Source organism: Temnothorax curvispinosus, unplaced genomic scaffold (genome assembly GCF_003070985.1).
Source record: "Temnothorax curvispinosus isolate PA1 unplaced genomic scaffold, ASM307098v1 QBEX01012496.1, whole genome shotgun sequence".
Classification (NCBI taxonomy): domain Eukaryota; kingdom Metazoa; phylum Arthropoda; class Insecta; order Hymenoptera; family Formicidae; genus Temnothorax; species Temnothorax curvispinosus.
In genome coordinates, this window is record NW_020222276.1 from 51,274 (window position 1) to 73,642 (window position 22,369).

A 22,369-nucleotide genomic window follows, 5' to 3' on the forward strand; every position below is an offset into this window, starting at 1 on the left:
GCTCATTTTGTATAACGCGGATTCGTTCATTCTCATATTCTCGGAATATAGCGAATTTCTGAAGGTATAACACGCGAGAAACACACGCGGAAGTATGAAGTAGGTATGAATTATTTGCGAACGATTAAAATAACACTCACTGTTCGTGCTCTCTGGGTGGAACTAATGAGTGAGATGTAAGATATTAATCTCGCGCGAGACGCCAAGTATAAATCGAAAACGAAGCAAGTGTTCAGAGAAACTCGGACGATGCAGAAATCCAAATTCTCACATTCGCGCTTTCAAATCCGAAAATTCTTTAATTTCGAGTCGTAACTCAGGGATAATATATGACATATGCAAGAGAAATCATCGCGATCGAATATTCATCGGACGATAAAAAAAATATACGCGGAGTCAGTTTACAGTTACCTTTTATGGCTTTTCACGGGAGAAGATAGGCGCGCGAAACGTTCTAGCTCGTCAAAATTCTTTCCTCTTAATCACTTATAACACTTACGTTAGTCGAGACTTGATTCACAACTTAAGAATTCTCACATTCATGGAAGCGTCGAAAGGGCAACGCTTGAAGGAAAAAATAAACGTCTTTTTAACTAGACAAAAATAAAACTCTTTAGATATACAATCAACTGAAATAAATTAAAGGCAAATAAGAGCCAACGACGGCGATTTATTTCTCAGTTGATTATCTATTTTTAACATAGAACAAGTTAATTAAGCAAATAAAAAGTCTCTCACTCGTGTTATACTCTTGAACCCGCGAGCGAAATGTCTCTCAAGAATTAGTCACGATTCTAAACCGGTACGTCATAAAAATTATTTACACGGTTGCAAAAGCGATGCCGAGGGCATGATGCGCAACCGTGCGCAACATTCACGTCTGTTAAGTCCGAGGATGATTAAGAATCGCGCGTTATCGTTAGAAAATTTTGCCCCCCCCCCCCCCCCCCGCCTGTCAATGCTTCACACCGCTAAAGTCGGAAGATCGATGATGTTTGTCTCGCGCCGAGACGCTCGAGGCACGTTTGTTCACATCGATTCGTATAGCGCCTGTAATCGCGGCCACGACATATAGCTAGCTAATTGGTCGTAATAATTAAAGTCGCGATAGCAATCTTGTTTCTGGCAAAATATAGCTTGTAATAATTTCAGCAGACAAACACCTAAATTGGTGGCGCAAACAATGATAATTATTTATTCTCTTCTAATATTATAAAATTAGTCTGATTAGCCTCAGACTCATCCCGGCCGGCGATTTGCAACCACAGTTATACGTTAACGAGTCAAACTAAATAATTTTGTTTAATCTTATCATTTTTAAAGAGAAATGATTCCAATATGTCGACTCAGTAATAAGAAAAAAGAATATAAAGATATTAAGTGGTTTCGCTTTATGATTTTGCGATTTCCACCTTCTTGAAATACGATTTAAACGATGCAGCACTTTTTCTATTAACTGTTGTATTAACAGGATCATGTTTCGAGTCGTGTTTCAATCGCACATCGCATGTATATGCATATATATGTAAAGTCGGCAGAGGATTATGAATTATAAAAATATTTTCTAGGCTCTATTCATTTCCGAGCCTATATCCGTTTCGAGGTAATAGATTATAATACATATATTACTTTATTTGTAATATATTTTATAATTTTATACTCTCTCTCTCTGTAAAAGGAAAATTCATGCAAATATGTAAGCAAGTTATTCGTACTACAAAAATAGAAAATTATTTCTATCTCTGACAAGCTTAATTTTCCTATGTTGGATCTTATACAGGCATATACATACGCACGTAGATAAACCTACGTGTGTGAGCTGCCCACACATACAGAGTAAATTCTTCAGATGTTGTTTTTTGAAACTACTGCTTTTTAATTAAATCATACGTAATTTACGTCAAAATTAAATATTACAAAAAATCATCAAAATTACATCAAAAATATTAAATATATCGATAAACAAATAATTATATATATATTATATATATTATCTAATAAATATTTAAAAAAATTAGTAAAAATCAATATCTATTATAATAATTGTTAGTGACAAATGATTAGTATCATAAGGGCACTGACCTGGGAAAGGCGAGTCTGAGATCGGCTCTGAGTTTATTTAACAGCTCGCTGACTGACGTGAACTGTCTCAAGGTCATCTCGCCACTTCCGGATGCGTAACCGGAACTCGAACTGGTTGTCGACGGCAGAGTACCTTGAGAGTCTTGAACGGTTCCTAATGGGCGTCTTCCCCATCGTCTCAGCGCGATTGCGTAATCTTCGGCATTATACGTGGGTGGTCTTAAGCGCTCCTATGAACAGTTTGATCATTTGTTTAGAAAGAAAATTATTAAATTATTTCATTCCATGAAATATCAGCTTATATGATTAATAACATTTTCTATCACGTTGAAAATAATTCGATTTTATCTGTGACGAAATAAAGCCCTTCTAAGATCATTAAAATAATGACGAAATCATCGTCGTTGGAAATGTCGTCTTAACTTGAAGAGTTAATTTATTAATTAATCTATACAGAATTAGTATTACAGTGTTAGTATCTCGTACATCGAAGAGTACACGAATTATTGCCGCTTACACGTATGAAATATTTATGTCGAAGGGTAGGAAGATATCTACGGTTAATTTCAGGGCGCTTCCGATCATAAATTGATAGGATCGTAGTGATTATCGTTTTCTCTCGTTGTCCATAAGTTGCGGCGGTAGCTGCTGGATGCTGCTACGAGAGAACGGTTATGGCGATGAAACTAGGATCGATGATCAAAACCAATTGCTCATACAGTTTGATTTCCGCCAGTACGAATATGTAGATTAAAATATATTTAGACAGTGTTTTAGATCAAAGAAATTCTAAATGAATTTAATAAATTTGTAATTAAAAGAAAACGCGTCGTTAATCTAAGATCTTATGCATGACAAATCGATTCATTATTTGCCATTAATGAACGTTAATTTGCATTAATATCAATAAAATCACAAAACTGAATACTTTGTGCGAATAAATTTATTCCGTTTTATAGTCGCGACAATAAAATACATACATCAAGCCTTTCTCACTTTTAAGTGTTTCGGGAAGCGATTCTAATCAGCGATGCTTCCTAATACGCGCTGTTGTACTCCACGCGAACAAATTACGTAAAATTGATTTACTTTCATGCTTACGGTTAACGCAGAACGTATAAATTATGAAGCAATCCGCTATTGACGCACACGGAAGCGGTATAAATTATTCAAATGAGTCAATTACATTCTGAATCGTTCCCGTAAGCGCGTACGGTTCTTCTATTTCAATATAACGCACGCTTATCAAACGGCAGCGCGCGGGGTTAATCGAACGAGCCGTCTTGAGAAATCGCAGCGAGCGCGATCGTTGAAGAAGATTCAGAGACTCCCAATTAAATAAACTATATGAGAGAATTCCTTAAAATTATCCCGTTTTTATTCGTACAAATGAACCAGACGTTGATGCATAAGTAGTAAAAAATACAGACGGAGTTTGTAGGAGTTTGTCTAAGTGCAGGTTTGAAGGAAGAACAAAAAAAAGGAGGGGAACAAAATAGAAAGGAAATCGAAAAACCCACGATATTCTCGCCTCTCTGGTTTGCGGTCGATACTTACATCTCGTCCGGATACCGCATTGTCGCGGTCGATCGCATTCACTCGCGGCTCTCGCTCGCGAGTAAATAAACACTATTTATGACAGCGGAGAACGCAGCGTGACAATGAGAATATACCTCGATATAATTTCTTAACACTGTTTATGCGCACCACGTCTACCCTGATCGGTCGCTCAGACCCGCTTGCTCCTTCCCGCACACATCGTCTTGAAAATAAACATTCTCTGTTATCCTTTGCATTGAATTTTCCGAGTATTGATTTTATACAGCGGACTTGTAAGATTATATGTCGGAAATCGAAGATCGCGGATGCGACGGGTATTATCAGCGAAATTACAGTTGGATCGTCCGGCGATTTCGTAAAACTGCGGTGTAGCAATTATAAGATAAAAATAAAAGAGAAAAAAATTGGATGGCTTTTGGAAAGCACGAATTTAAATCGATTACACGACGTGAGGATCATTAGCAATCACGATCAATCACGCTCGGGGGTACTTATTGTTTATTATATCCACGAGGAACGTTCTTGATTGGATCTCGTTACAGCGAGATACGACGCGTGCCGACGTCGCCTTCGTTTTGGCTTGTCTTTACGTGACATCGTGATGATGAGAGATAAGATTCTATAGCAATTACGATCATAAATATAACTTGCTTATTAATTAACTTACGGGGGATGCGTTCGCGCTTCGTGTCGGGAAGAGAAGACGAGCTATTTTTTTTATCCTTCGGCTTCTTTTAAATTTCTAACTCGGAGCGAAAGTAAAAAACGCGAGGTTGGCGCACGCGGCTTATAAAATTGATGATTTATCGAAAGTGTTAATAACAACACTTTCGATACGCCATCAGCTTTACATTCATTTTACGCGTCCCTTCCGCAATTTAAGTGAAATCGCCGCCGAGACTTTCCCGCAACGATGGAACATCATCGTATGGCTGCGCGCACATATACGATATCTCGTCACAGTCGATCTAATTTCGAGTTCGTTTGCGATTTCCATTTTCATCCGACGCAATTGAGCAATTTCGATCTAAACACTCGTAAAATCCGCGACTTTCATACGCGTTAAAGTGAAACTACTTACGTCGGCGATCCGCTTTTTTGGATAGTTTTTGAATTAACACGGATGTGATAAAACGACGAAACAGTGATACGTTTATCCCTGATTAATTAAATTGTTCATGGATAATTATCGTTATCTCACGGCATATATTTAATATCGACTATTACGTGCTGTAAAATAAACTTGCATAAACTATACATTTTAACGCACAGGAGCAAGATTCGCTAATGATCGCGATATCAAGACATATATATTGGTTTAATTGGAAGAGAAATTGTATCGCGGAAATTGATATTCATTAATCGCGCGTGTGACAGTATGAGATATATATTATCTCTCGCAATGCAAAAAGCAAAATATCATAAGCCAGTGGGAAAGACATGCGGGAATATTTATGAGACACCATGTGCAATATATAATCAAGCTGTACGCGCGCGTATGCCGTTAGCGACAAGGTCAAGGCGGGAAGTGACTTGCCACTTCAGCTCGGCAAGGCCAGCTCTATTCTCTTAATATTAATATCCCTTTTCTTGTCGTACGCGCTCGAACCGGGTTTAAAAGAGGCGATGGGGTTCTCACGGTGTGCGTAGCGCAAAATGAAGATCGGTCGTCCTGCTGTCGATGCCGGTCTGGCCTGTCTCCTATGTATATTTACTCAAAGTTGAAAGATATGCTAATCGGAAACTTCCTGCTGGTCGTCGCACGCCGTGGAAGTCGTCGAACGGCTATTTAACGCGGCTCCGGTTACATCATAAAGCTTCCGCGCCTGTTTACACGCCGGCGAAGTAAGCCGACGCGGAGACGGCGACGCGACGTGCGACACAATCGTTTTCAGCGTGTTCGTTAACATCGGTAACGTACACCGTAATTTACTTAGCGTTGCCTTACCTTTTCCGGTTGCGGTCCCCATGGTTTCACAACCAGCAGTTCCTCCTCCGCATTGGGCGCCATGTCCGACTCGCTGAAAAATCACAGAAAAAAATGCTTCAGAAAATGAACGGGTAGTATAATTCTTTCGGGTTAAAAGAAAGACACATATTAACATAGTTACGTACACGATTTTATTTACTTAAAAAATGTGTATTTAAAATTGAAATTACAACGAAATCAAAACGAAGTAAAGGTTGACTTGTGTTTTCCTTGTTTTTGCTGCTAGATTACGAGAGAAACATTAAAAGAATGTGAATTTTTTTTCTTCTGTATACCAAAATTAGTAATTTTAACAGCATTAATAGCATTTTTGAAACATTAATTCTTTTTTTAAAACTATATTTTAGAATAATATGGAAAACTACTTTTCTTCTTATTTTACACATATATTAGATACAATTTGTATGCACAGTTAAATTCGTAATGTCAAATTATATTCAATTTGAGTCGTTTTTTACCATTCCTGTAGGTCGTCACTGCTCTTACTCAATATTTCATTAATTTAAGTAAACTAATAAAGTTAAAGTAATATTGTTTTATGTTAAAATAATAACAAAGTATTATTTAAGTCAAGGTATTTAAATTTCATTCTTTAACAGTATGTATTCCAGATTTTTTATGAAACTAAACTTTACGACAATTTTTAAAAGCGCATAGCTATATTATATTAATCCACGCATGACGATACGCAAAAAGAATTAATTTATTTCGACGTATAACGCAAGGACAAAATTCTTGCAACATCGTTTCTAATGACGTTTTGCAATTCAATGCGAATGAAGAAGCGGAAGTGACATTGAATTCCTACCGCATCCAATTCGAAGAAAGCGCGAGGCGGAAAATCTCTCAAGACAGTTAAGAGCATTGTTCTTCTTGAAAAAATGCCATCTCTCTCTTGGTCACTTTCATACAATGCAGAACGTTGTGTTTAATTAAAGAGTCACGCACATCGCGCTCGCGGCTGTCGATCGTCCGTGCTGTAGAGCGATTCCGCGGAATTTGCTTCGTGGTATTTTCAAACGGTACCTCACTCACGCGGTGCGTTCCGCCAGGACGGAGGCGATGGCGCGTACCAGCACCGTATGCGTTATTGTAACAAAAATGGAAATTAATTTTCATCGCTATTTCGCTCGTTCTACGTTTCCATTCCGCCCGATTCTTAAGAAATTCGCTTATCCTCTCTTCTGGAGAAACGTATACGCATCTCGTGATCGAGAGCCCGAAAATCGCAAGATGCGTAAAGAATTTCGCGATAAATTTCTGAATTCTTTATGAATATATGATGTATATTTTATCGAGAGAGAGAGAGAGAGAGAGAACTCGCCATCAGAAATTGATTCAATAAGGAGGACTTTAATTAATAAGGAGGTCTTCCATCATTAACTTTTGACGCTTCGTTCGAATGTGCGATTTATATCGCAGCGTCACGATGATCTCGCGCGATTACTCGCGGTAATAATCGCAATTGTATTAGCGCGAGAGAGATTCTGGTTATCGCGCCGGTAATTGCGTTTCACACCTGCGCACCTGTCCGGTATGCAGATACAATCTTATCCGTCGAGAGATAAAGGCGGAGACTCCTCTCGCGAGCGCTCTAGCATTTCACGGTCCGACTGCTGCGCGGTGCAATGGATTCTACCACGTATAACATTACGAGGACAGGGACCACGGATGCTTAGTTTTCTAGGTTGCCCGATGATAATAATGGGAGTTATACGATCGTGTCGCGGTCACGATCGACCGTATATGATCGTGCCATCGATGCCTTCGATGGCAAGCCGAGTGGATCGAAGATGTACCATGATGTTTGATGGTCACGTCGTGACCTTACAAATCACCACCGTAACCGTAATCACCGATTCCCGTAATTCGATTTAAAGGTTACTATTCGTAACATTAGCGCTGCGTTACACAACCGGTATATTAAACGGCGCGCTGTGAATCTTGTATCACGCGATTGACTTTCTAGACGGATGTTCCATCGCGTATACGTGTTAACATAAAACTGTCGTAGGAAAATTTACAGTGTACAATGCGTGTAAGATGTATAACTGATTTAGAAAAACAAACAAAATTTTAACAATTGTGTTATTTAGTTATGCTTATTTAATTACTTAATTTCAGTTAATCTGCTTACTTTTATGAATATTAATTTGATATCTCAATGCATTCCAATGAGAACTTTTATGAAGTCAGTGTTTTGTTTTCAGAATTTCGGCAGAACTGAGAGAGACTCTGGCTCTTTCCTATAAGAAACTCCAGAATTCCCAAAAAGCATGCGTTTAAAAATATATGCTTAAGAAAAAAAATTCTGACAATTAAATATAAAAAAGAAATACAAAATGTTGAGTATTTTTGTTACGCGAGACACACATCTAGACAGAGAGTTCACGTTTTAACTTTTTTATTTTAATCGGGATCGTGGTGGAGAGAAATTATTGAAAGTTTTGCAATACAAATTTAATTTTTTCGTAAAAATGTTTCGATAAAATTTATGTTCTCGAACGTAAGAAATTCAATCAGTTGCATCGAAATTCTGAGAAACGGCACGCTGACTTCTCAAGGATTATCCGATGTCGCTCTACTCTCGGATGTCACACGCGTGGACTTCCCTCACGGAAACCCGCGACGAACACGTGCGTACGTACGTATGCGGGTACACTTGAAACGCGTGCTTGGGTATAACGCGTAGGAAAAGGTACGCGGCGTAAGTGCGTACCCTACTACTCGGAAACCGTCGAGGCATTGACCCGCGCGCGAGTGCGGTTAAGTCACCACATGTGCACGCGTGGATTACCCGATATATGTGCGCATCTACGTGCGTCCGCTACGCCGGCACACGTATGTACATGCAAGCGCGCGCGGTGCGCTTCAATAGCATTAAAACGGCCCACGCTCCTCCACCGCCGTATCCCCCTTCGCGGCTACTACCGCCGGCCTCTAAACAATTCGCCACCGTACTCAACCGTAGATTTCCGTAATACACATTAGATCGTCAGCAGGCCGTAATTACCTAGCGATTAGACGCTGACGAGGCTATGATGGAACCCCCCTATTTTGAAATTGTCGAGTTATCTTTCTATTCTGAAGTAAATCTTTCCTAATGGGAATAAAAATGTTGCATGTTTCCCTCTTCCTCTTCCCAATAGGAACAAAAATGTTGCACGTTCTCTCTCATTAATTTTTTCTCGGTACTGTTATGTGATCATGCGATAAATGTGCGGTGTAAGAAAAGGGGGAGAAGAAAATTTCACTTTACAGAAAGGCAGTTCCAGAAGTTCCATATTACGTCTGCGATGTAACAAGGACTCGCTATTTTTATTAGCCTGAAATATGCACGGTTGATGATACCGAATACACGACACCGGATGAGATCGTCTTTCTCGTTGAATGTATACGTTCCTTGTAAGAAGTCCCGCTTGAGCGACGATCGGATAGCTTTAACCAGTCAGAAATAATTAATACATTCGATTGCACAATGCGCCGTTCTTAACACGCACGCGATGGAAGCGCGTTCCCCGTCGTGTGCGTCCAGCGATGTACGAACAACGTACGTTCCACATAGTAGGATACATTACATATAGTAGGATGCGCAAAGAGGCGCCGCGCTCTTCGAGGCCGAGGACGACCGCGGAAAATCTTGCGACTGAGAACGCAATGTCGTTCATCTGCCTCGTTACGACCTGCGTGCGAGAACGAAATTCTCTCGCCTCGTCAATTAAACATATACGTTTATACATAAACATACGTAAAAATGTCCAATGCACTTGTAACGCGATTTACAGGAATGGTCGTTTCAAAACGAAATATTCGCTCATCGTCAAACGATTGCGCGGTAATAACGCGATTCTCTTAAATTCGGTGTCGAGATGAAAAGGCATTTCCAAACTTACCGAGCCAACGAGAAAAGTACATAGGGCTCGGCTTCATTGTGTGGAAAATTGATAGGTACTGCAGAGCGTAACGAGGTGCCGCGACTCGTTAAAACGATTATTCCCGTCTGGTCGAACTGTTGCGTAACGAAAAATATCTAATACCGTCATCGACTCGTAATAACGGAGAGGCCGAGTCTCCACCGGCAATTAACCGGCAACTAAATACCAATTTACCTCTTTTCTCTTCGGCATAATTAATTAAATTCTTGTTTCACCTCTGGAAAAGAGGTGACACAAGAATTTAATTAATTATGCCGAAATTTCAAGAGTCAAACGTGTTCACGCGCATCTCGAGACTCTTCCTTCAATTCGAAAGCAGCTACTTTAACGGCACAATTGACGAAATGGTATCCGCGAAGCGTCTAGTGGAAGCAAACGCCGCAGATCCGTGTTCCACGGTTATTAAAGTCGAGGTCGTCCCGAGCGCCAACGGTTGAGAGGGTACAGTTGAATACAAGAAGAGGTCATCGCGAGAGCGATTGCGAGGGGGTGCGAGGGAGCCGCGGGAGGGAAGGGGGAGGGGAGGAAGACATTGTAAGCATCACGATGCTCGTAATGCTTTCCGTCGAGTGTTCCGCCGCATCAGATATCGCGGCGCGCGGAGAACGTCTTCCCGAGCGGAGCGGAGAGTCGGAGAACGCGTTCGGGACGCGCCGCGCCGCGCCGCGCCACGCCGAGGAAGAGACGCGAGAGAGAAGAAGGCGCCACGATCCCCGGGACCTCGGATCGTCGATCTTGACGACCATTAGCGGAATACACGTGAAGTCCAGGGGGATTTTTCCGTTATGACTGTTCCGGGAGCTATGCACGCTGGAATGCTAACCGAGCCCGGCGCGATGCCCGGAAATGCAGTCCCGTCTACCATACCTGATTCCTCGCCGATTGCGAAAGAAATACGTTCGTATTTCCCCCGAGGGGGCTGCAAAAACCAGCCGGACGTTCGTCGAGCTTTCGCGCGCGGTACGTAACGCTAGATTTCGTCGCTGTACACGCCGCGGAGCTTTCGCGGATTCGCGGCACGATGAGTTTGAAGATTTTTTAATAATCGATTTTCATAACCGATCGAAATATGAAATCGAGAGCGGTACGTGCGTGTGGGATGAACATTAGAACCAAGGGGGTCAAAATGATTTATTTGACATTTAATTATTTATAAAATATCATAATTTTTAAAATTTTTCTAACTTTTATTAAAATATACAGATAATTTATTTTATAAATTTGCTTCCTATTTTTCTCTTTTTTTTATTTTGACCCCTTTGATATAGAAATAAGTATAGTTGATATTCGGTGGTTCTAGTATTAAAAATAAAATATAAGAATTTCAAGTCACGCTAATTTATACGTTTTTTATGCACATTTATTCTGTTATCTTTTTACGCGTGCAGCATATAAACGTAAGGGCTATTTACGCTCCGAGGCGTGTACGTGATAACAATTATGATATTATCCGACATCAAATAACTATACTAACTCTAACTACACTGTCATGGGATTTGTAATAATCTCACATTCTAACCCGATGAATAATGAATTGCCCAGGGTCATTTGAAGTGTATTAAAGTTCGTGCGTGCGCGGTTCGGATGGCCGAGAAGTAGCTACTTCACTCGTGTATCATCGTAAATCGTAATCACGATATCGTCCGCGATTTACATTATGTTTATTAGATAATCAATATGGAAATAAGTTCGTGATCTCCGAAGTCACGCTACATTCCTTCGTAAATCGGGAAAACCCAACCGCCTCCTGGAAGGACAATAATTTCTTTCCAAAACTATAAGCTCCTTATATTAATTATTATTGTCATTCCACTGTGCTTTACGCGGCATTTAAAACGCATACGCGCCCATTACGCATATTACGACATTTTCACCGTTCCGATATCGGCTCGCATTTTCATCGAGCACATTTGAGCGCTTCGTTCGTCACGCATCGTAAAATACATTAAAAAAGCCCCGATGACGGATGACCTCGATCTAGGAAGAGGAAAATTTTCAGGACGTGTGTGTGCGCGCGCGCAAACCAGGATCTGAGCGGGAAAGCCACCGGTATATATATGTTGATTACAGACCTCGCCCTGCGATGAATCGCTACCGTGGATGCGACCAGAGGAAAAAGAAAAAGATAAGGAAAAAAATGACGAGAGAGAAAAAGAAAGAGGAGGAAGAGGAAAAGGCAAGAGAGGGATAGACTGCGGCCGCGGTCCAGAACGATAATAAATGTGAGATCGGATCGGGTTGTTTGTTTTATTGGTGGGAAACCGCTTGAGCGAGCAACGATCCAGATTATTTGAATATCGTACCACACAAACGCTCTCTAACTCGATCAGCTGAAGGACGACAGTCGGGTTAAAATCGATTCGCGACAGGTTTCGTTCGGAATAATTCGCGAACCCGTTCCTAATCCGCTGCTCATTACGTGTTTCGTTACGTCATGCCGTGAACTCGACGTGCGAAAGCGGTCTCATCGAGAATAATCGCGTGAGATAATGGGGATAAATCGATCGTCGATAATCACTCGCGGGCTGTCAAGAGAAACGTACGGAGGAGCAGATGCAGAACGAGACGATTATAATTTAACTATTTAAGGATTTCAGCAATGAATGTAGCTTCTCGTATTCACCGCTCTAACATCTCAATTCATAGAAAATGAAGCGTGTTCTGAATATTTCCATGCAGGATGCATAAATGTCACCTCCATCGATCATGGAGATGACTGTCAGTCGCTTTCTTGGAACGGGAGTTCGATCGAGAGCGGTTTCGCGGAGAAAACGATTCGTGTGTTGATGATACACGTGCGCTCGCAGGAAATTGAAGTCATTAATGCCCGACCGAGAGAAACGAGTAACGCCCTATTGGTCGAGATACGCGTAGCGTCGAGTCGCATCATTTTGATACGCGATATATTTTCTTAAAGGCCAAAAACTTTCTACCTGGAAATCTCACTCCTTCTTCATACCATCCCCCTTTGTCTCAGTGACTAGAAAGATTAAATATAAAACAAATAATAATAACGAGGAATAAAAAAACATTTTATTTATAGATCAAGAAAGAAATAAAAATGTGAGGAGTCGTTACCTCGATCTTTAGAAAAATTCATAAATCTCTATTCTCGATAAAAACAGATATTCTTTGGAGAAAGAAGAAAGAGAAAGATATCGTCGGGATGTCTTCCTTATAAAAAAACAATCTACGAGATTGACCGTGAAACATGCTGAAATTATTCTTACTCCACGCACGTTTCGAAAGCTTTCTGCGAATAAACTCGCGAGATCTAACACGCGCGAGGAGCCAATGTCCCGTGAAATATACGTCGATTCGGATCCCGTTTCGTTTGTCACTGCTCGCCAACCGAGTGTCCATTGTAAAGATCGTATGCCGTTATGAATCTCTGGTTATAAAACGGGTCCTCCGTCTGGCGAGCTGTACCATCCTCTCTTCCCCTTGCCCCTTGCTCTCTTTCTCTTTCTCACCGGCGGAGGGTATAACTGTATCTTTTCCGCGGGCCGCGGCACATACGTGAACATCTGTGATCGTGCGGCAACGAGACGCGAGAAGAAAGAGAAGGAGGAAGGAAGAAAGGATGCTTCTCTCGAAAAAAAGAAAGAGAAATAAATAAGCGGAGACGGACGGACGAATTCGCGCAGGATGACGCTCCGACAGTTCGGATTATCGCACCGGAGAAATCTAATTTACAGCGGCACGACGCGAAACTACAATTTCTCTGCACCGTTAGCCACTTCGATGCACTTCGTTTAGCGAGATGACATTTAATTCAGCGTGGCGCGCTCATCGGAACAATTGTCAAGATCGCCGCCGCGCCGCGCCGCTCCGTATGGTCTCACCACTCGGAGCGATTCCCGCTCCGAATATCTCGACGTATAGCTGAGAGAAAAATGCTAACCAGCGAAAAAGTATTGCATTCTTGTACGCATGAGAGTTACCCGCGATTCATTGACTTAACAGTCGCGCGGAAAAGTAACATGGGGGGGTAATTATTATGGTAAGAGATGCGTTTGAACGGCGGTTAATTGCGAGACCCCGCATCGGGAATGCGCGACCACGTGCGGTAGCAAACATTATTCACCCCGCCGGCATAACGGTACGCAATAATTAACACCGATGCGGAATTATTGGCTAAACACGCGGTAATAAAATCGACCGCGCCGCGCGATGCGCTCCCCGCGCGCCGAGAAAATGTATAACCGCGTGAGAATACATTTGCAGTGGTAACCGCGATAACTATACCGGGAGATGGTGGAGAACGCTTTCCAGCAGCCTGCGAGACTGTTTCGCGCGAGTTACACAACGCGCGCTTGCGATAAATCATAGGTGAAGTAACGACGGGACTAATTAGCCGGGCGAGGTTTAGACAAAGGTAACTTGTTATAAAACGCTACTGATGGGATGCGCGGTATCAAATATATTATACATGTAATTTTATTCGTCGAATAGACTTGACTGTATATATTATTGCGATCGTTGATCTTGAATCTTACGAATCCTTTGTTGTGTAAATATAGATTGTGCGTTTACTTAATTTATATAAGAGAATTCCTGTTTAAGACAAGGAAAGTAACGCAAACGTTTTTATGAACAAGCTGTCACTTCCGATATTCATTTTATATATTGTATTATATGTATAAAATGTTATATTTTACATACATAATTTTCTTATCAAAGATCCAAATTTGGAAGTCAGACAGCCAATTGTTATACCCGAATAGTAAGAAACAGAAAGATATGAGTGCCGGAAGTGCCTGTTCATGAAAGCGTCACATCCTGACTTCATCTTGAATCGAAATTCTCACATAAATTGCAATAAATTACCCAACAAAAGTTTCGCAAAATCCACGATTGGCATATGATTCTAATAACATAATCAAGCTTATTCGATAAATAAATTAATATATAGATACATAATACAATTGACACCGTATTATACGTATTACAAAAAGTACCTTTACCTAAACGATTTGTCACGATTTCAATCTGCTATATGAGAATATATAAATTAATCAAAAATGTAAAAAAATGCTCCTAATATGATACTAATTAAAATTTGTTTTGTCCGAAGCGCCGTCGTTCGTCCATACATGGTTGTTGAAATCACACGGGCTCGTGAGAGCCCGCTTTCGTGTCAAAGGAAACGATTTTGCGTTTACAAAACATCGTTTCCGTTTGCGTTGCACTCGTTGCAGTCCGCGCGCCGCAGCTTGCGCGAGTATATACCTTTGTTTTACCTCGCTGAGACAAAGAGCGAGCGAGCGGAGCGCCGCGCGCCACCCGTCTACGCACTGTGAGCGGTCCTTTAAGCCGCTCCATCGCTTTCACGGAGGAATTCCAAGTCGCGCCAAGTGTGCAACGAGCATGGAATGCGAGGATGGTAGTCTGCATATATGCATCGGTAGAAATTCAGGCACGCCGAAGCCAAGCAACAACGATTTCCGATCTCGACGCGCTTTGCTCGCCGTCCGCGCGCATCGCGACACGTGTTTACACCCACACGTGACGCGTTTACGCTCATCGCGCGGACGACGACACGGAGGCCATAAGGATCGAGATGTGACCCGAATGATTTATAGATCCTCGAGTAATATCGTGGCGCGCGCAGAAGCGAGGAAGGTCCTGACGGTGATGTCCGCTTGCGATTGTCCGGGACGCGCGGCATCATATTTTGTTATATTTCCCATCCCTTTTTCTCTTTGTTTTATCCCTTTCGCGAAGAATCTGTCTTGAAATAAACGAAAGAATAATAATTCATCTCGAAAAGTAGTTAGAGATTGCTTATTTTGCTGCTTACATAATTTTACGTGCTGTTACAATGATGGACCTGTCGGATTACAAAATTCAAATTTTAATCTTTGATTCTGATTGGTTCTGATTGAATTTAAAAATCACTTGCGTAGGCAGTCGTTAGACAAAGAAAAGATGTCGCATCGTATATTAACGCTAATTCGAGTTCTGCGATGCATGCGATATCGCAAATTTATACGTCGTGCCGGTTACGATATGAATCCAGATTAGAGCGTATTAGTTACGTGAGAAATCATTTCCCAACGCTAATGCTACACGCGTATCAAGAAATCCCATGACACATATGTATGTGTACTTATACCATTATACAATGCAATTTCAGTGGAGATCCTGCGAACGGAACTTTGCGTTGAATAATTCAGTCTTTCTCTCCCTCGAGAGCAATATTTACATAACAATATTTCAGAAATTCCATGTCGCGTTTCAAAGCGCTAATCTTATTGCAACGAATTACGAGCACGGAAACTCTTTTTTTTTTTTCTATTAAAAACTGGTTCACGAGCTGTAAGAGAATAGATTCCCATCAAGTGAAGAAGACAAAGTCATCAGTCTTCTACTGTATACATACTTTCGTATGTGTTTCTAGAATCGAAACTTCGTCATCTACCAACCAGGATCTGACAACGTCACGTTGAACAAAAATATCACTGCGATCGAGGACGTGATGGTCACATTTTGTGACGGTTACGCAATATCTTGAACAATAGATAGATTAGCCACAGTAGCGCGCCGAGATACCGTGAACGAATCGTTATCTCCTTGTCGGGGCGTGATCGTTTACAGGTCGATTTAATGGGTCGTTCGCAGGCCGTTTGCTCGCTTACTATAACAAAACCATCCTCCTTTTTCCCTTTACTCTGAGAAATCGCGCCGACGAGACTCAATCAGAATGTAAAAAAAACTCGATTAAAAAAATCAATTTTTAATGTAAATAATTTCAACCACCTAAATTGTATAAACGTACTATTTGAAATAATAATAATCAGCTCGAACATTGTTCACTAGGCAAAGTAAAGAATTAAGTAGGGAAAAAAAAAAAATATAAACTTTCTATCTCTTGCCCAGCTTAGAGAACGCGCGCGATACATAATTTTATTATTTATTTCGATAGAAATTTTATCTTATTCATAACACAGATCGTTTTCCATTACACGCGTAAAAGCTTCCCTTTATTATTGTTATATTTTACATATGTATCGTATACAAGTATAATTCCCTACAAATATAGTTAAAGCTTTTTAAATGTAATTAATTTTTTAATTGGACATAGATACAAAACTTTACAGATTTTATTTTTAAACATTTTATTAAAATGTCTTAATTTATCTACACATTTTATATAAATAAAATGTTCTTAAATTTTATAAATTAACTATTATTTTTTTAGTAATGTATTTCAACATCCTTCAGCTAATCAATAATGAACTCATCTAATATCATAAATTGGCATTGCATTTAAAGTCATTGACATGTTTGCAAAACAAAACATTCGAAGTATAATAATTACGCTCTTATATAATAATATTATGTATTTGTGTTTAAAATATGATATGGAATATTGACAAATTTCACAATGCAACGCGAGATTTCTGATCAGCTTTCAAAATAACACATAATACATGCTAAATTTATATAATATATAATAATAAATATCAAGTGCAACATAAACGATCGCGGACGTCTATTGCATGTCAATTGATTATGACGTTTTAAAGAAATATACTGGCTATATTCGCAGCTTCGATCTCGGCTTTTCTACTTATCGGCTAATTAATTTTAGCACATGATTTATGCGTTTCTCTGAGTAATTGGATCAGCATCATTCATAAATCGCTGCCAGCGAGTCCCGCGAGCTTCCTACTAGTTAGAATGATCTACGATCAGGCGGCGGCGGTTTTGCTCGATACCGCATGAACCTCGCGGAAAAATTGCGACGCGGAAAGCCATGCTTAATAATCGTCGTTGTTCCGAAGCGTAGGATGCACGGAGATGAATCGCGCACGTACTGCTGAAACGGAATTGTAACGGTGAACGTCATTGAAAAGAAGCGCTCCATTCGAGAAAAATGTAAATAAAAGTCTACCGCGTAATTGGATGTTCACGATTAACTGGAGGTAATAACGGCGATGAATGTGATAGTGTCGCGTATTACGTTTGTTCGTTTAGAGGACGCGATACCAGAGAGAGTGCCGCATTTCTCATATTTCTTAAAGACTCGAGAAAGCTTTCAATGTCAATTAATGTATAATTGTTGGAAATCACAGCAACAAACGCATTTATCGTGTAAACTATTAATTTATAATTATACTAATTTACAGTAATTAATCATTATAAATGTTATAATAGTTTGAAAATGTTTCTAATATGAATATTTTATATTAGAAGCTAATTAATTTATAATCCATAATTAATTTAATTTATCCATAACCCGCTTTTATTGCAAATTTTATGAAATATAATCGATATCTATAAAATTGCGTAGTATGTATTAATAAAAAAACGATCGAGCAGTAGATGCTTTTTAAAATAAAATTGTAGACTAATCTAAGAAATTCAACATTCGTGTCACTTCCGAGGTTTAAGATGACGAATCTACTTTTGGCATTAAAAGCGACAATTTTCTTGTCAACTTTCGCGAAGGAGACTGGAAACAGAGAAATTTGCATGCACGCACGTGGAAATCACTTTAAGAAATTGTTTCATGCGCAGATCCATACCGGTCCATCTTACTCTGTTGGATTTAAGATTTTAATTTGTCACGCTCTGCATAAAAAATTGCGCGACAGTTTCTAATCTTCATCCTCACAATCATCATTGCGTACCGCCACGTTAACGACCACGTTTCACGAGGTGTATTTAAATCAATTTACAATAGAAAGTATTATACTCTTATGGACATCAATTGCGGCAGTTTCTAAGAACGATTGGAAAGTCGAATGCTCAATATGATAAAGCGCTTGTTAGCAAAATGACAAAAGATATGTAGGACACGTTCCCAGCGATGTGACGTTAAAAGACGACAAAGTGACGTCCACTGATGTCTAATACACGTCTCTTAACGTCACTCTGCTACTTGAATTAACTATTCAAGTATCAAATTAAGTACAAGAATATTGACATTGGGATTCTTCAAAAATTCACGAACATTATATTTTTTAAATTTAGGTAACACTTCCAAACTTTGTGTGTATGCGCGCGCGCTGTGTGTGTATATGTGTGTGTGAAAAGCTATTCGCGTAACTGTACGTGCAATTAAAACCCATCGTACAGGATCAATTAACCTGAAGGGGATTAGCTTTTAGTACAAGTCTAATTAGGTAATTCTCGATCTTTTGTCTCGCGATGATGTATGATTAAGCAAAGTGTCGAAAGCAAGTAACAAAAACAAGTGATTACAAATCGCATCTGCTTAATCCGTACAATACAATTGTTTTCACCATGAGCGCGGATTTTTTTTTGTCTAGCTCATTACGAGTGACGAGTGATGGATTAATAAATTACACCTACGTAGATAACTTATTACTTTATAGTTGCAAAGTACCATGCCGATCGTTGCAAAGCATTCGTGAATGTGCGAGATGTACAAGAAGTAATTATCGTGACGGATTGACAGATTGAGTTCATCTAAAAGAAAGTTAGATAATTAAATATGTTATTTTAGCGATTCAATTCAGTTGTTGAACGTTTAACGCCGATTTTACGCAAATAAGTCTACTTTTATATTTAAACTTATAACTTAATTACATTATGGCTTAATTTAGTACACCACGTTAAAGAAATCGTTTCGTCAAGTTAATCTTTTACAAATTTGCTAAAATTTTAATTAAAAATTAATCGAAGTGTTTACCTTAGTATTTACGCAGATTAAAATAAAGAGATTCCAGAGAATTGAGACAATTAAAATAGCACTATTGACACTATTGAATCATATATGTATGCATCTTGATTAACGCGCACTTCACATTTATAATAGAAGGCTTACGTCTCTGGTGTTTTCCCGACATTTCGTGAAATATGCGCATTCTAGTCCATAAAATACGCAGCTGACGTAAATGACGTATCCCGTTGTACAAAGAAATTGCCTCAAAGCATAAAATAAGACTGCTCGCGCAATCTGTATCTAATGTAAGGCATCTCGAGACTTGGTGCGGTCTCTTCTTATTAAAACTTTTTCTCCCCGCAGTGCTACGTTATGCTCTGTATAATAATTTTTTTCATTCAAGATGCTTTACTTCCCCAAGGAATGCGCGCAATAAAGTAGGCCATTTGAGATAGAAATATCAATAGAAAAGAATAAAAATGCGCGTGTGTATTTTTTTGTATACGAGTCAGCAACAAAACTAATTAAAACAATCGCTGTGCCGTAACAACCAATCATTCGAATATTTGAAATATTAGCTTAACGATAAAATTGAGTTATTATACTTTTATCATTTTTAAATGATGTACAAAAGGAAGTAAAATTCCTCGTAAACGAGAAAACTGCCTCACATGCATGTCCGCGATAGTCGCAATAAACGCGCCTATTGTTTCCCGTGGATGGTTCGGTCGTGGCATTGATTGAATTTTTAATCGATCGTTATGCTCGACAAAATGCGCGTGTACAATCAAGACCCGGTGTGCGATCCGATTATGGCGGTACCGCGGCCACGGAAACGGTTTTATTAGCATTAAATGGCATTAAATTGCACGGAACATTGTGTACAACGTAAATTAGTACCGAGTTACATATCACATTTAAAGAGTCGCCTTTGAGAAGGCGGCCACATCGTACGTGCGACTCGAAACATCGGATTAAGTACATTGGTGAGCAATGTGAGCAAAATGTGAATTGCACGCACTGGTAAACCTGTACCTGTGGTATCGAGTAAACTAGTACGTTGCCTATCGATAAACCAGTATACGTGAGAACGCGATGCAAAGTTCTTCAAGGAAATTGCAGAGAAACGTTATTATTATGATGTTATTTAAATTGGATTTATTTACTGGACACAATTATCATATTTGTGCATTCGATTTCGTGAAAGACGTAACAAATGACTATCCATATATCAAGTGATTGAGACACATCGATGTTCAATTAGTTCGTTAATTTGAATTCGAAGAATCGACGTAGAGAACAGAAAAGAAAACTGATTGTTCAGTTCATGTACGCATGGACAATGATACGTAGGTGTATAGAATTGAAACAAGCACGCCACTATAGGACATATTAGATGAACAAGGATCACGTGGGTTGATGTAAATGTCCTTCGCAAATCATGACTCGATTAATCTAATATGGAAGCGGCCGTGGCATGAATCGACACGCTTGTCCTTAAAGTTCTACCCACTTACCCATTTTATTAAAATCTTTTTTACTTATCTGCATCACAAAAAGATATTTAGATGCGTATGAAAAAAAAATATATATCCACAGATAAAAAAAATGAATTCTAATATTCAATTTTAATTTTAATTTTAATTTTGTCAATTAAATAAATCTTTCAACGATATATAAAATATAGTTTTATATTGTCTCACATACTTATATATAGTAAAAGCTAAGTCTCAACGATATTGGTGAACGACATATCGCAAGTGTAACGCAACACCTTGTATACGATATTGATCAACCTTTAGTCTTCGTATAGATGCGCTTTTGCAGCTAAAAAAAAGGCAAAGCTAGTAGCATGATATAGCGCGATATTAAAAGGAATCGAGTCATGCTGGTTCTTACACGTGTAACGAAGCATGCGTCAACAGCGAGATTATGTTGGAGGGAAGCGTCGAGTCTTCAAACCCGTATTCTCAGCGCACATCCGGCGTTAAATGCAGCCGCCTCAGACTCATTTCGCGTTTGCGTTCGACATGATCTTCACATTAAACAAATATACAAGGCTGATAACGTAAATTGAAACGTAAAGGCGCGCGATTCATCCCTGATACGTGCGCTCGATCGCGCAACGTTATCACGCGACGTTATCACGCGATGTCGTCACGTTACCTCACGTACTTATCGGAAGTGTAGGTTGATAGAACTATACGTGCGATGACATGGGATGGGATCAAGCTCAATATTATATAAGAAATAATATTTCATACATTGTATTTGCAACGCAACTAATCCCAACTAGTTTATAGTTTCAAATTTTAGAATGAATATCTACAGGATTTGAAATGTACTTAATAAACAGTTTTTATCGTAAAGAATTGAATCTTTTACAAGTAGTACTCGAACTCTAAGAACGAAGTTAGTTTAAAGAATGTAATGCGTAAAGATTTCAAATAACTTTTCTTCCATAGTTTTAATTATATTTGTATTGCATATTTAACTTCAACGATTGATAATCTAATATTTGTAATTATTGATAAATAATATATTAAAATAATTGTCGCTTTATACAAACGTTTTGATTCGAAGGAACATCTAGTAAAGTAACTTATAAAAAATTCAAACATATTTGATCCAGATTCGAGTCCATTTATACTTTTATTTTTCGAGATATTCATAAGGGGTTTTAACATCGTTTCGCCCAAGTTCGGTCTTGAAAGTATTGCTTTTATATTTTTCGAAGTATAATCATAGAGTGTTCGAAACTACCAACAGATTCGAGCCTAACTTGTAAGATCCCATCGCTAGCGATAACAATCGTATAATTGTTCGTGGTTCTTTTTGTGGTTCTCACGAAATGGTTGCGGATATTTTGCCGGTGATTTCGCCGTCGCGGGAACAATGGGCGTCTCGGCACCTGCCATATCCGATGCTCGTCCGATGCGGCGCGGCGGAGGCAACAATCGCGGCGCGCCAAAGTCGTACGGCGGCGCGTGAAAACGCACAAACGGCGTGATTTCGCGTTAAAGAGCCCGGGGGAGAGGGAGGCGTTTCTGCAATTGCGGTAATTGGCACGAAAGTAACGACTGGGGGTTTTTACGTTCGAGATCTTTAACGTAAACGCGCTCGTGAACGCGATTCCCGTTTCATTCATCACGACTCGCGTTTTAC

General features: G+C 39.6%; 1 protein-coding gene across 2 annotated transcripts in view; it reads right to left on the reverse strand.

Moving 5' to 3' along the window:
- Positions 1-22,369, reverse strand: part of LOC112462524 — a 43,320-nt gene that overhangs the window by 16,557 nt on the left and 4,394 nt on the right. For both annotated transcript variants that reach the window (XM_025028346.1, XM_025028347.1), the window contains exons 2-3: positions 5,591-5,663; positions 2,083-2,312 (exon numbers count right to left, since the gene is read on the reverse strand). In XM_025028346.1, coding sequence (XP_024884114.1) covers positions 2,083-2,312; positions 5,591-5,663 — 303 coding nt within the window. The remainder of the gene's footprint in view (positions 1-2,082; positions 2,313-5,590; positions 5,664-22,369) is intronic.